Source organism: Mauremys reevesii, linkage group 20, assembly GCF_016161935.1.
Source record: "Mauremys reevesii isolate NIE-2019 linkage group 20, ASM1616193v1, whole genome shotgun sequence".
In the NCBI taxonomy this organism is placed as follows: Eukaryota; Metazoa; Chordata; order Testudines; family Geoemydidae; genus Mauremys; species Mauremys reevesii.
Window position 1 is genome coordinate 20,932,728 of NC_052642.1, and position 14,750 is coordinate 20,947,477.

A 14,750-nucleotide genomic window follows, 5' to 3' on the forward strand; every position below is an offset into this window, starting at 1 on the left:
GCATCTATACTATGACATGATGAAGCGGGCAAAGGAGCAGGGCATGTGTCTGGGAAGGGGCACACCTACTGCACACCACAGGGGGTCCAATACAAAGGAGGCTGGTTCTGCGTGTTCTGGAGATATAAAAGTCAGATGTGGGCACAGGGAGCGGTTTGGGCCCCTTCCTAATTTAAATAAAAAGCATCTGCAAAGCTCAGCAGAAAGAGGAACTAGTTAATCTTCCCGGCACTTTTGCAAGGCAGGGGAAATGACAGATTTTTCTGGCTAGTAAGATGGGTGAGACTTTTGTTAGTTTCATTAAGCACATTAAACTAAAAACAACTTCAGAGATCTGCCTTAGTACAGTGTCAGCTGCAAGAAACGAACGTTCAGATGCAAGGGCATGTCAGCATTAGCCCAGGCTGGGGTAGGAATGCTTCCATGTATGGAAATATATTAGGCACTGAAACCATAAGCGTGAGGCAGAGCAAAGTGAGAGGCCCCCTCAGGAAAGTCACAGGCTCACGTTTAGAAGGTCTAGCAGCCTGGATTTGTCACTAGATAATCAGCATGTGTTGTAACAGATTTCATGGTCCTTCCAAGAGGCTCCCACAGCTCTGCTGGAATTGGACTTTGGGGTGAGACCCTAACCCTATCTGCATACACTGTACATGGGTTTTAGATTCATGGGTGAGATTAATCTCATTTGTCTAGGGTGCAGTGCGAGCAGAGTTTATACTGATGATGTATTGGGTGCAACTTTGTGCTTCTGGTGGAGTCTCTTTGGATCCAGACAGAACTAGAATTTTTCTCTCTCTCTAGCTTGCTTGTGCAATTGCAGTTTGGACCAGTTGCATTATTCTTCCCTCAATTAAAAGAAAAATTACCTAAATCTCACCCAACTCTTACATTCTTGCATTGAAAACATGCCACAAAGTGTCCCCTTTCAAGCTGTCAAACCCAACCCAGTTCTAATCCTCTCCCCGGGAAGATCCCTTGACTCCCACATTCCTGCTGTCAACCCCATCTCATGCTCATCGTCTGTGGAAGGAGTCAGACCCCCAGCGGTCTCCACAATGCTGCCATTTGCCAACAGCTACCACACGCTAAGATCTCATGATGCCACCATTTTCCTCGGCATGTAGAACAGGAAAAAAATGGTGTTGGCAAATGATTTTTAAACAGGGACCTCTGCACTCTGGTTCCAGACTGAAATATTGTAAGGTCAGGGTTAGTCACAGTTTTAAAAGGCAGAAAAACATTTCCAGGGAACTCAGTGGAGTGTTCTCTCTCTGTAGGTCAAGCTGACATAGGATGCAGGGTAGCTCAACTTGTGCTCCATTATCAGAACATCACTAACAGAACATACATGGAACAAACTCTTCCTTTTCAAACTAGCCCCCCACCCACTCTACTTAGTCCCCTCATCTGACATTCGCATTTATGCGTCTTCCCCTCATTCCAGGCATTCATTCAGCTTTGGAGTGAGCACTTCAAGGTCTGTTCTGTCCTCAATTTGCTTCTCTGAGATTCCACTTCTGCACTTCCGTCCCCTCCTACTGTTCTAATTGGGCTGGAAGCATAGTTTGTGGTTGCTGCAGTTATTTTGGCCCATATCATCTATACGACATCATTTGGGGCTTTGAGTTTCTCAATCGGCTCCTCTCCTCCTAAATTTACAATCTATGGTCCTTTTTTAAATTCACGCGTCTACAGCTCAGGCCGAGAGGCAGCATCCTCTTGCATTCTGCTGTACGGCTTTAGGGGCTCCGAGAGTGTTTGTTTTGAGACCAGGGCTGCAAACTGTATTCCCAGCAGGAGGTCAGACTAGAGCATTGCAAAATCTCAGCCTTTTGTCCTGATGCAATTGGAATGAGAACAAGTAATTCTGAGATCAGACCACAAATTCTCAACATCTTAAATTGGTTTCAACTATTCACAGTGTTTTAAGACAGGCATGAAAGTATTCAGCAGTCACTTCTGCATCGTTTTAATCCTCTGTACTGTACAGTAAGACATTACATATCCTTAGGAAATCTCAGGAAGCACAACTATTTTATAGTTGGGCAAACACGCAGGATATTCACACTGCACTGGGGGTATTTCCATATGCATTATTCATAACACCTCTTCTCTGCCATTAGTGAATTTAGTATGTTTATGTCTTTTTCTCCACCTCATTTCTCAGCTTCTCTGTTGCCACACCTCTTTAGTTCCTCTGCTATTGTTTTAACTCTGCAACTGTGTTATCTGCCTCTAAAGTGTTTGGAGAGGCAGCTGGAAGATATAGCACAAAAAGGAAGTTGTATTATAGGAAACTGCGTGATATTCTTGGAGCATTAAGAAGAGTGAAGTTCCCCCACACTTTAGCACTCACCAAATGCCGCTATCTGGTTTTGTTCTCTAATTCTCAATCAGTTTGTCTCTCGCCAGGTTTTCCCATGCTCTTTACATATCTGTTTTTAGGACTCCTAATGTTCCTCACAGCATCAGTCACAAAAACAGGCAAGGGATGCCTTGCATGAAAACCATCTAGCTAAGGAGGACTGCTGACACCAATACCTGTGCCTCATTTCCCAGGAAATGAACAAACCAGAAGTGAAGGATAATGTTGTAGTTTTGACTCTGAACTGCGAAGTCCCAGTCCAGAACTGGGAACTGAATCCAGATTTCCCAACAGATTCTCTGTGTGACCTTGAGTCACTTAATTTCCCTGTATCAGTCTTGTCTATTTAAAACATAGGGTTTTTGAGGTAGAGTTCTATTATCTGCAATGGCATGGACTTGTGACACCTTGGGCACATTCCTTAGCGCTCTGTGCCTCAGGTTACTCCACAGTGAAATGGCTGTAATACCTACCTCACAGGAAGCTATGAGATGTTACTGAAGTTTGTACAGATCAGAGACGCTCTGATTAAAGTAGTACAAAACTTGAATGCTGGTTAATGCAATCTATTCCAAAAGAAAGAACTCAAGACAGACTATAGATACAAAAATAATAGTAATGATAATAATTTCAACTAGTTTTACAATATTTGAAATCACTCTAGTTTGTCTACTTTCCATACAAATTATTCTCGTGTTGAGATGGCATTAAGACAAAGACACCCACTGATCTAGAGAACAAACATTTCAATCAAAATTTCAAAGATCCATTCCATTGTGCTGTAATGTGTTATGGAACTGGTTAAAAAAAGCAAACTATAAAGTCTTAGTTATTCAATATTTAATCTAATCTGAAAGCTCAGCAGCCAGTTTGTTACCCACTGAAAACAGGAGGTCTGAAATTATCCTTGGAGAGTTCAAAGCTGCAGTTAATTCAACATCTCTACTTTGTAAAGCATCAAAATCACAGATTCCCGTAGTGTGTAAGCGGTTTAAAAGAATGGCAAACCATTAACTGCCAAATCAAAGCAGCAAACATAAATCCACACAGCTGACAGGAGACAAAGTTGCATTTTGAAGAGTAATTAAAAATCACTTTGGAACATTTTCCTTGGAACTTTGGCCCAGAACAACGTGTGGGTGTGAGGGTGAGAGTGTGGGGTTGTAAGAGAAAGAAAGAGAGAGAGAGAACGTGTCTCACACACAAGAGAAATTCTAACTATCCAAAATGCGCTGACAAGCGTTGGTCAAACACACTTTTGAATTCAGAGTTCAGCTAGCCACATCACATTTACCCTCTGAAAGCGTTTCAGTTTGCCCATGTCTTTAGATTTCACATCAAAACTTAAGCAATGAGTAACAGATGAGTGTTATGCTGAAGCTGTCTTGATCTGGGGGGAAGAAGGGGGAAGGAGCTGTCCTGATCTGATCACACTAAAAAAAAATGCAGTATCTTCTGACTACACAGATTAAAACCATACCCCAGTTTCTATGCTGAGGATTTTGCTGAAAGACAAGAATCCAAAGTACAGAATTTCACCCAGATGAAACGCAAAAGAAGTTAAATCCTACCCAAACTGTGCTAGCTAACCTTACCATAGTCTGCTTTATAACATTAAAAGCCTGTTCAAGTGGAAGCATCAAAATACTGAAATGCAGAAAATTCCTTGATTCTCTCATAACTGGTGTCTGCTAACAATGAAACACTTTGTGGGAGCTCTCTCAGTACTACAGGTGGTAACATCAGATATTTGTCTCAAGTGTTTAAAATAAGAGAGAAAATCTCCTGAATTTTGTATTAAAATTGCTCAAAAACTTAGGGCTATAGTTTAAAAGTCACAACCCAAAGGCAATAGAAAATGTATGCCAGCTTTCATCCCAAATGCCACAGAAGCCATAGGTTCCATTACAAGACTTGATTGTGTGTAACAGTAGTTAAAGTTCCATTATTTCTTACCAGTTATGGAACAGAGAGCATGCTTATTATTTCATCATAGATGGAGTATATGTGGCTTTTAGATCGGGCCCTATATTCTCTGTGATAGCCTACTGGAGGAAAACAACGCAGTGCCAGCATGTAGGCAAGATATTTAAGGTAGAGTTTTGCCTCTGGGTAGAAGAACTAAAGCAGCATGTGGCCTGGATATAGAGTGAAATCCTGGCCCCATTAAAGTCAGTATGGATTTTGGCTATTTATTTCAGTGGGACCCAGATTTCATCCATAGGCCCTTATCCTGCAACCAAATCCATACCAGTGGACACTTGATAGGATTTAATTGCACGAATAATTGCATGGGAATAAACTGTGATAAACCAATGCACTGTCACTATATGGGCTTATAAAAACTGTACTCAGAAGTAATTCAGAAAAACAGCAACAACACACACACGGATTAGAAAATGTTTTGGCTCCGTTGCTGTCCTCCTGATGTGGAAATACTGAATAACTTTTCCATGGTCAAAACCTCTCCAATCTCAAATTAATGTTTACTGTCGTGTTTGTCTATATAACTACGTAGAAGAGAAAAATTTCACATTTTGTATTTTGTTCAGTACAGTTAAACTCTTCCTCAAATAAATATTCACATTGGTCCCTTAATAGGCTATTTCTGAGGAGAGTTCTGTTCCAATTACTTATGATTTCTTTTTAAATAATAAAGTTGAGATGTTAAGATCTGCAAACTGAGAAAACCAAATGAAATCACCAACTTCGCATTTTTTTAAAATATGTTTTGTCATCTCCACATCTGGATTAAAATGTGACAATGAAAAACAGCACATAGGCATCTCTTGGCTGCCTTCATCCATCATCCATTTCTCTGTTTCAGAATCAATGAGTAACAAAGCAACAACAACAATCTGCTGGTGCTGCTACCACCATGTCATTCACTGGGATGTCCTCATGCCATGAAAGGATCACTATTTTAAAATATACATCTCCATGATCCAAAAATTTTACAGCCCCTCTGCCCCCCACCAAAAATACCAAGTCAGACAGCAGCTGAGAGCAACTACATGTGTGTGAATGTGTATTTTACTTTGAAACTCAAAAGCTGCTTACAAGATTTACAAAATCTTTTGTTAAAGACAAATCCTACATCTGGACTGACCGCTTGCTCCCCAGATCTCGGCCAGATGTGATTTCAAATGGCAAAGTTATAAGCCTCTGAAAATCATGGTTTATACTGAAACGGTTCTATTTTTCATAACTGTATAAACCTTGATTTAATTATTGTTTATAAAACTCCACCCTTTGTCTTGACACTGGAATCTGTCTCTACCACACGTGACTGCTAACTTGCACATGACTGCTCACGCACACACAGCTGGGCACTCACTGGTTTGTTATGAGAGGGTGGCTCACTATTGCCAGGCTTTGCACAACAGTTGTCTTATGAATCCTGAATTGTTGCATCTGTTTGTTATTGTAGGGTTTCTCTTATTATGGATGGCCTTCTTGCACACATGGGGTTGTTTTTTTTATTTGCTTTTGGAAGAAGGAAGAAAAAACCCACAGAAGTAGTTAAAATATATTTGTTGTAAAAGATGTTGTGGATAGAGATTTGCAAATGTGTAAGAGAAGTAGGGCACATTTCTTATCTACTGACCTCAACAGTGTGCCTCTATTAACATGCCACGGACGGTGTCCCTAAAGCGCAGCATGCATGTTCCGGAGTTTGTGGCAGATTACCATTAGCCTTATTTTATCACTCCGGTCATGACAAAGAACAAGGATGAGTTCCTTTCCCTCGCCTTAGTGCACACAAGTTTAAATTTCTTTTATTTAAAACAGAAAAGAGACTGTTTTCCTCTTGGCAACAGAGCACATTAAGAGAGACCCCATTTTCATACTAACAGAAAGAAAAAAATAAAACTCAGGCAAACAAGAGCCAATCCTCAGGACACTGTGTGCCCAATGGGAGCATCTTTAATAATGTTTAATTTCCGTATGTGTAAAGATTAAGCACTCCACTGAAGAGATTCCTCCTCGCCCAGCACCCACAACTCAACATTCAGATGACACCACATCAATTGTCATTAAACACTTGCAGATGTTCCATTAGAACTAAGAGTTGCTGTTTAAGTTCTTGTTTTTTAATTGAACACAGGTTAGGCCGGTGCAACCCCCATGGAAAAAACTGGGTAAAGTTCAAGCAGACACGTAAATATGGTGTAAGGTGATCAGTAAACAAGTGGCAAAGCATGTAATTTACACCTCGTTCTTTAGCATCCAGTGGACATGCAAAATAACTGTAACTTGCAATCCAACAGTGCAAGAAAGGGGGGTAGGAGGAAAAGCAAGTAAGGCCAGGGGAAGATAAGGAACAGCCTCCCACCCAAAACACATTCATTTACACCCTCATTAGTTGTTTTTCCCACTACACACCCACTTCTTTCTACCCTTCAGCACCTAAACTACACATTAAAGGATGAGGGGTCCACATTTACACAGTGAAGTACATGACCAACATTCTAAGAGGAACAACATAGGTGGTGAGGAAGATACATCCTGCTGTGATGCCACACCTCACAGTCACCAACCTGGCTCCCTCTCCAGAGAGAACCCCTGACTCTCAGCCACTTCCTGCCTGCTAACACACCATGGTCCTTGCCATACCAGACTTCAGAATGGACTCTGCTGCTCCACCTAAAGAGGTGAGACTCTTGATATGAAGGACGGGCTCATGAAGGTAGAGTAGTTGGGAGGATGTTGTCCAGTCATGAGTGCACACTTACAGATGTACCTGTGTGGGAAACATTTACATTACTGGAGGCTCTCAATGCCTTGTATGACAGTGGGAAATTAAGGTTGTTTGTAAACCAACCCTCCAAAACTCAGCAGCTGTTCATGCAAACAGATAACAAGGTGATGTTAAACCAAAACCCCTAAATAAAAACAAAGACACAGACCAACATCTCTCTCCTATGTTCCACTCAGCAGCTCCAATCATTATCAGAAGGCAAATCAATTAGCAACAGCTGCCAACAGCTATCCAAAACCAGGCCCGAACAGCTTAACTGGAGGATGTCTATTAAAAGTTAAAGACCCCTAATCACACAAAGCACATAATGGTTTTATTCTTGAGCAAACCCACAATATCACATTCCATGGCTCAGAATGAGGCGTAATGCCATCCTTAATCAAAAGGTCTTCCGATATCCAGACGTTTGCTGATTTCCATTGCACCCTTTCATTTCCTGCTTGAAAGACAATGATTGCTATATATTGATGTTATTCAAATTCAGTTTGTTGCTGCAAGTACCACCAATTGTTATATCCTTGGTAACCGCACCATTAGCATTATCAAATTATTGTGGCAGTAGAAGAAGAGTGCCTGGTATCCTAGATACCGACCATGCCACTTTTACTAATAACACAGGGTTGAGATTATGCCTTCATTTTGGGGGTGCAGGAATTCTAGTGCTGGGGGGAGTGAGGTTTGCAATATTTATTAACGATGTGTCAGGAATTTATGGTGGGAGGAGCAATCTCTTCTGTGCACTCAACATTTTTTTAAGATGAGAGAAAATTCATTCACTGACAAATATTTCAGCCATATTGTTCAGCTTCGTTTGGGGGGGGGGGGGGGGGAAAGAGGTAAAGGGTTAGATAATGCATGTGCCACTATGTAACATCTGTACAAGACTGACTGGTATTAAACTGGTATTATTCGAATTATCCCAAGGACAGGCAGCAACGGCTACTGTTGAGAAAAAAGAATCCAAAGCAATTTCTGGGCTCTGTTTAGAATGTTGCCAGATGCACCCTAAGTAATTAGGGTGATGGCTGCTATAGAATAACCTTAGCGACATGGGGTGGAATATTCATCTAGTCACAGTTAAAGTGGCTTGTTCCAGTTACAATTAATCCAGAAGTTTCACATAAGAACATAACTGATTTCAGAGGATTATAAATGTTACAGCTGGCAGCTGTAGGACTTCCTTAGTTTGATGAAAGGAAGGATGGTCCAATGGATAGGGCGCTAGCCTAGGACTTGGGAGATGCAAATTCAAGGCCCTGCTCCACTTCAAACTTTCCATGTGACCTTGGGCAACTAACTTGTCTCTCTGTGACTCAGTTCCTTATCTGTAAAATGAGATAATGCTACTTCCCCACCAGGACATTGTGATAACATTAAAATGTTGTGAGGATTAAAGATTGTGTAGATGCTCTGTTACAGGGGTTGGATAAGTACCCAAGACAGATAATTTGTTTACATTTATAAACAGTAAACATCCAGAACCATCAGTGTGTTGCACAGTCATTACCAACCACCCAACTTGGATGGACCAAACCACACACATTTAGCCCCATTTCTTTTCCTTAAGAGCCTGTCCTATGTGAGATCAGTCATATTGTCTGGCATACTGCACAAGTACTATTTTATCCTTACAATCGTTATTTATTATTATTTTATGGCACCAACAAATACACTAAGCTCTTTACAGAAAATACAAAACAGAAAAACAAACTCACCACTGGTTGCTGCCCCTTTGGATTTTTATGTTTCTTTTGTACTTAAAAATCCAAAAAACAAAATCCCTTCAGCATTTTCCTTCCAATAACAATAACTTTAAAAAGAAAATTTTGCATCTTCTGTATCTCTGCCAAGCTCACTACAAGGCACAAGATTCTTCCAGCTAGCATATTCTAATTCCATACGTATATAGGACTAAAGTTAAACTAACACTGTTGGTTAATAGTGGATAGTGCTGGTGAACACATCGGCTTCAGTACACATACCAAACAAGGTCTGATCCTGATCTCATTTAAATGTAAGAGTAAGACACAACTTCGCACTGATCTTTTGAAATGTTTTAAAAAAACTTGTTTTACCATGACTATTTTCTTCTCCCACTGAGCAATGATCAAAATGTAATGCTAATACTATGCACATTTACATGGACCTATCTCTGTAGCAATACTAGTACTGGTATAATGAGTCCACCCTGGGAGTTCAGAAAGGACCCCAGATATCTCTCTAACTAACACGAAACCAGGACCCTAGCTGTTCTATTATTATTTGTGAGCAGCTGAAACTGCTACAGGCTTTACAGAACAAGACATAGTCTCTGCCCCAAAGACGTTACAATCTTGGCAGCTGAATCAACTACCCATAAAGAGGATAGACTCAGGTCTAAGGCACTGTGACTATGACTCAGAGGGTCCAGGTTCAATTCCCAGTTCTGCCACATACACCTTGTATGACCTTCACCAAGTCACAATCTCTCTGCGCCTCTGTTCCACATTTGTAAAATGATCCTCGTCTGCCAAGCCTAGACACCTCTCTGGGGCAGTTGTCTCATTCTGCATGTTCGTACAGCGTCTAGCACAATGGGTCCTTATCTCAGTTGGGGCGTCCAGATGCCACGGGACTATACATTTTCTAACAAAATTAGAGCCTGCATGGTGCTGCACACATGCTAAGTGCCCTCAGCTCCCACTGGTGTAGAATCAGGCCCCTGTAATAAATGGTACTTATGAGAAAAACAGAAAGTTTGTGCATTTCTGGATGAGTCACATCATTAAACCTACTATTTAAAAACCCGCCTATTAGACCAGGAAACTTTTAACCATCTGAACTAGACGTTATAAATCTGCTGTTTAGAAATTTTATATCCTGTCATAATTGCCCTTATAACTTACAAGTACGTTCTCCGTTAGCCATAGATTAAACTTTCTCCAAAGCTACATCACATCTGTTTAGTTTTGAAAATATACAGCACAAGCTTCAATTACTTTACATGCCACACAAAGACAAGCCAGAATAGCTCAGGGTTTCTTGGGGTAAGATTTTCACATCCAGTAATCTTTTTATTTAATGTTTTCTCACAATCTAAGAGATAGGAGGACAAGTCAATGCCACCTCCCACTTTTACAGCTCCCCCACAATCTAAATATATTAAAGGAGAATTGTTGTTGTGTTTTTAAAGAAAATATGCCAGATGTAATTCCCACCAGCTAAAAATTCTCAGTTTTCTGTAGGGAAATGCCTGCTACTAATTGGAACCATCTTCCTCTCATGCACCAATAGGAAGAGGAGCTGCAAACTGCCTGGAAAAGCTGATGCTAGAGAAAACTTTTCAGAAATTGGAATGGGAATTGGAACTTCCGTTTCTTTAAAGGATGAAGCTGCCCTCCCACTCCATCTTGTTAAAGAAGGCCCTGATCCTACACACACAGGCTTAGCTTTACGCACAAGTAGTCCCCCTGACTTCGATGTGCAAGAACTGGTGACTTCAATGGGACTACTCGGCTCATCAAGTTAAGCCTGTTGTCTATCCATTTGCTGGATCAGGACCTTAGTGACAAGTTCGACAGCAGATGAGCGCAAACCAGAATTCTAGGTCTCAACATACATAAAATTATATTTGGGAAGAGGGCATCAGACTTGCAACCCAGACTCCACTGGACTCTCTCTTTACAATGAAGCTTTCACCTAAAGAACAGAGAAGACTCCAGCCAGTGTGGAATTCAAAGACCCTTAGCGGAGATAGAAGAGGGCTGTCTGGTCCCAGGTGCATGATGACAGAGGGCTCCTGAATCCAAACACTGAACTTTAACCCTGGAGCCAAACACCTTTAAGAGGTTTGAAATCTGGATTGGATGCCTTGCAGCTCAGGCCAATCTGGAATTTATAGGTAAGAATTTTAATCAAAGCCCAGCTGAGAGTCTTCACTTAGGAACCGCTCCCATTCCGAAGTGCACAAACTTATTTTTTCTTCTGTAAAGAGTAAACAACCGCTGGTGTAGAGGAGCCTCTCATCACAGGGCACAGAAGTAACCATCACTTTCAGATACTCACATGTAGTTATATTCTAAAAAGATGCCTAAAAACGGCACTGCAGGGCTCCTTATTCATTTGCTCTCAATTGCTTTCAGAGCATATTATTTTTAGCTTTGTAAAGAGCAAGTTTTCTTATCTGCCAGTGCTGCATACTCAAAGCAGAATCTTCAAATCCAGTCTTGGCCATTCTGCCTCTCACAAACTCCAGCCTCTGGGTCTGTTGTCAGTGTTTTATTGTCTGATCTTTGTCTGTCTTTTAGATTAAACTGCTTGGGATAGGAACTGTCTGCGTCTTGGATAGCATCAAGTATTTCATCCACGCTTAAATAAACAGTGGTAATTAATAGCACCATTTGAATCCAGCTGATGTTTTTGTTGATAATTCATAACGCAGGCTAGAATCCCGCTCACATCCCTGGAGCTGAATTGGCTCTGTAAAGCTAACAATAATCAAGGGCCCAGTCCTGCAATCAGATCCCTTAAACCTGCACAGAACCCCAGTGAAGTCAATTTACCCCACCTAGGTGCCACTGTTTGCCAATGTGCCTCAAATTCCAGGTCTGGGGCCTGGATTTTTAATACTAAATTATATCTGCTCACTTCACTGGCAAACACAGCCAGGAACTAAGATGTTTATCAAGAAAATACCATTTTTATATAATGACTTTTCTAACTGCAAACACCCACACCATAATTCCTCCCTTTGCCCTTTCCACATCACTTTTGGAAAGTTTACTTTTTGCTCATATATGAAAAACATAAACAGCCTCAATTCTGTGCAAGGAAAGATTCTGTCCCACTCCCCTAATGAAGGGAAGTGGATTTTATTTTTTCACATGTGTGCAATTTGATAAAACATTATTTACACATCCCTCCTAGATATGGCTTATAAGTTGACATCCGATTTAAACACAGCAAAATCAGCAGTAGGCCTTGGTATTAAAAAACATAAAAACATTCCTTTTTAAACACCATCTAACCTTGACTTATTTCTTCTAGAAGGATCATAAAAGCCAATACAAACCAACAACCACCAGTACTTTGAAACTGTGAAATATTATACACATGCATTAGTAATTCCCACATATCCATGACTTATCCAAGGCCTTCTCTACACAGAAACATGCACCAATTTATTTAAACCAGTGCAATCCCTTGTGTGGACATTCTTATTTCAGGTTAGCTGAGACCTGTTTCTAATCAACTTCAGCTAAACCAAGAGTACCCACATAACCTCTGGCATCAGTTTAGCTAAATCAGTTTGAAATCATATCTTAAACTGGTATGACTGTGTATAGACAAGCCCAGAGTCTGAAGAGCAACCCTGTGCCAAAGTGATGGGCAATTTTAAGTATTGTCTAACCTTACAACTAACTCAGTCAGATGATTACTCTAGGGTTACGACTATGAGCATGTCAACCAGTTTTACTGACTAGACGTTTAGGACAATTTGTCTGCAGCCACAAATTCGAACTCTACAAACTGGGAGTTTAGTAAATGCTATTTTACACTTCAGATGTGTCTTTCGCCCACTAAATGCTGTGGGATGTTCTCCTGACCATACTGAAATCGTATGCTATGTTTTTCAGCACAGTGATTTTCCAGCAATAAGACGGTAGGGATACAAAATGTTAACTGTGGTTTTATATGCGAGTTCCATTTTCCTCTAACAAGAGGGGCTTTTGAGGAATGCAGCACTGCGTGGGTCACCCCCGTGGCACTGAAATCACTGTCACCCTACCCTCCTCCTGCCACATCCATGTACAAAGGGAAACAAAGAACGGATCCCTTCCTCCCTTCTTGAAAGCCCACATAGGTAGATATGAAGCTTCTACATTCCTGAGTTTAAAGCAGACAACTCCCATAGACCATTATGGCGGTGTCACATTTGCAACTGTCCCGAAAGCTGATGCAGCCCAAACTATGAGGGAGCTTTGTCCAAGTGCCCAGCCCCCAGCCGTTCCTCCCAAGCAGCCCATCCATGTGTGAAGTGAACCAGGAAGGGCAGAGATTCTCTCCTCCCCCACCAGCCGGCTGCACCCCCGGGCCTGCCAGGGCCCAGGGCCGGCTCTCGGCTCCCATGCGGGGGGTTGCCCGGACTGCACCCCGGGGGGGAGGGGGGACAGGCCAGGGCACCTGCGCGCAGGATGCTGCAGCCCCACCTGGACAGGGACCGGGCCAGGCTCCGCACCACGGGGACCCCAGAGAGCGGCTGCTGCCGGGCCAAGGGGCAGGAGGAGCCGCGGGGGTCCCCTCAGGGCCGCACGAGCCCCAGAGCCCCGGCTCCCGACAGAGCTCGGGCCGCTGCCCCCGCTGGGAGCCGGCTGCTCGCTGCCCCCGGGGCTGCTCCCCGACAGGCGGCGCCACCCCGGCTCCCCCCGCCCCCAACCCCCTTCCCCCGGCAGCCGCCCCCCATCCCTCCTTCTTCCTCAGGGTCCGTGGGTCTCTGCGGCCCCCCGCCCCGGCCAGTGCCAGGTCCCCCCTCGCCGCCACCCTCCCTCCTCAGGATCGTCCCCCCTCGCCCAACCCTCCCCGCCGGTGCCCGGTTCCCTCGCCCCAGACCCCGCCCGGCCGGTGCCCGGTCCCCCCCTCGCCCACCCCCTCCCCCCCGCCGGTGCCCGGTCCCCCCTCGCCTCAGACCTCCCGCCCGGCCGGTGCCCGGTCCCCCGGCCCCCCCCGGCCGATGCCCGGTCCCGGCCCCCGGCCGATGCCCGGTCCCGCCCCCCCCCGGCCGGTGCCCGGTCTGTCTCGCCCGGGCGCTCTCACCTTGCGGCGCTTGTCGGCGAAGGGCAGCGCCAGCCAGGGCATGGCCCGCACGGCCTCCTGCCACTGCTGCTGCTCCTGCTCCGCCGACACGAAGACGATCTCGAGCCGCTGCGCCCCGGCCCCGGCCGCCGCCGCCTCCCCCCTGAAGCGCCCGTAGAAGGCGGCCAGGCTGGCGCCGACCTGCGCGCAGGGGCCGCTCAGGCTGCAGCCGAAGTAGAGCCCGACCAGCGAGACCCCGCGGGCGGCCAGCGCCGCTACCGCCACCTCCTCCCGTCCGGGGCCACCAGCACCTCGCCCAGCACCTCCGCCAGCGCGCCCGCCATGCCCCCAGCGCCGCCGGCCGCCTCCGCTCCGCCCGCACCGAGCGAGCCGCAGCCAGCGCCGGCGGAGCCGAGCCCTGCTCTGCGCCCGGCCTGCCCGGCAGGGGCGCTGCCGCGCAGCACTGCCCGCCGCCGCGGGACGCCCGAGACCGCGGCTCCCGGAGCCCGGAGGGCTGCTGGCCGCCCGCCCGCCCCCGGAGCCTGGCGGTCACGGACCCCACAACCCACTCCTGCAGCTGGAGAGCAAACGCACCCGCTCCCCGGGATCCCGCCAGCCCCGGCCCCCCCAAACCCACCCCCTGATCCTGTAGCTGGAGAGCAAACACACCCACCTACCCTCGGGATCCCGGCACCCCAAACCCACCCCCTGATCCTGCAGCTGGAGAGCAAACGCACCCACCCACCCCCAGGATCCCACCAACCCTGGCACCCCCAAACCCACCCCCTGATCCTACAGCTGGAGAGCAAACGCACCCACCCACCCCCTGGGATCCCACCAACCTTGGCA

General features: G+C 45.0%; 1 protein-coding gene across 1 annotated transcript in view; it reads right to left on the reverse strand.

Moving 5' to 3' along the window:
* NXN (nucleoredoxin) overlaps positions 1 to 14,245 on the reverse strand; it is a 98,834-nt gene extending 84,589 nt beyond the window's left edge. Inside the window, 2 exon segments of the mRNA XM_039507775.1 lie at positions 13,923 to 14,191; positions 14,194 to 14,245. Coding sequence (XP_039363709.1) covers positions 13,923 to 14,191; positions 14,194 to 14,245 — 321 coding nt within the window.
* Between the last annotated feature and the right edge of the window lie 505 nt (positions 14,246 to 14,750).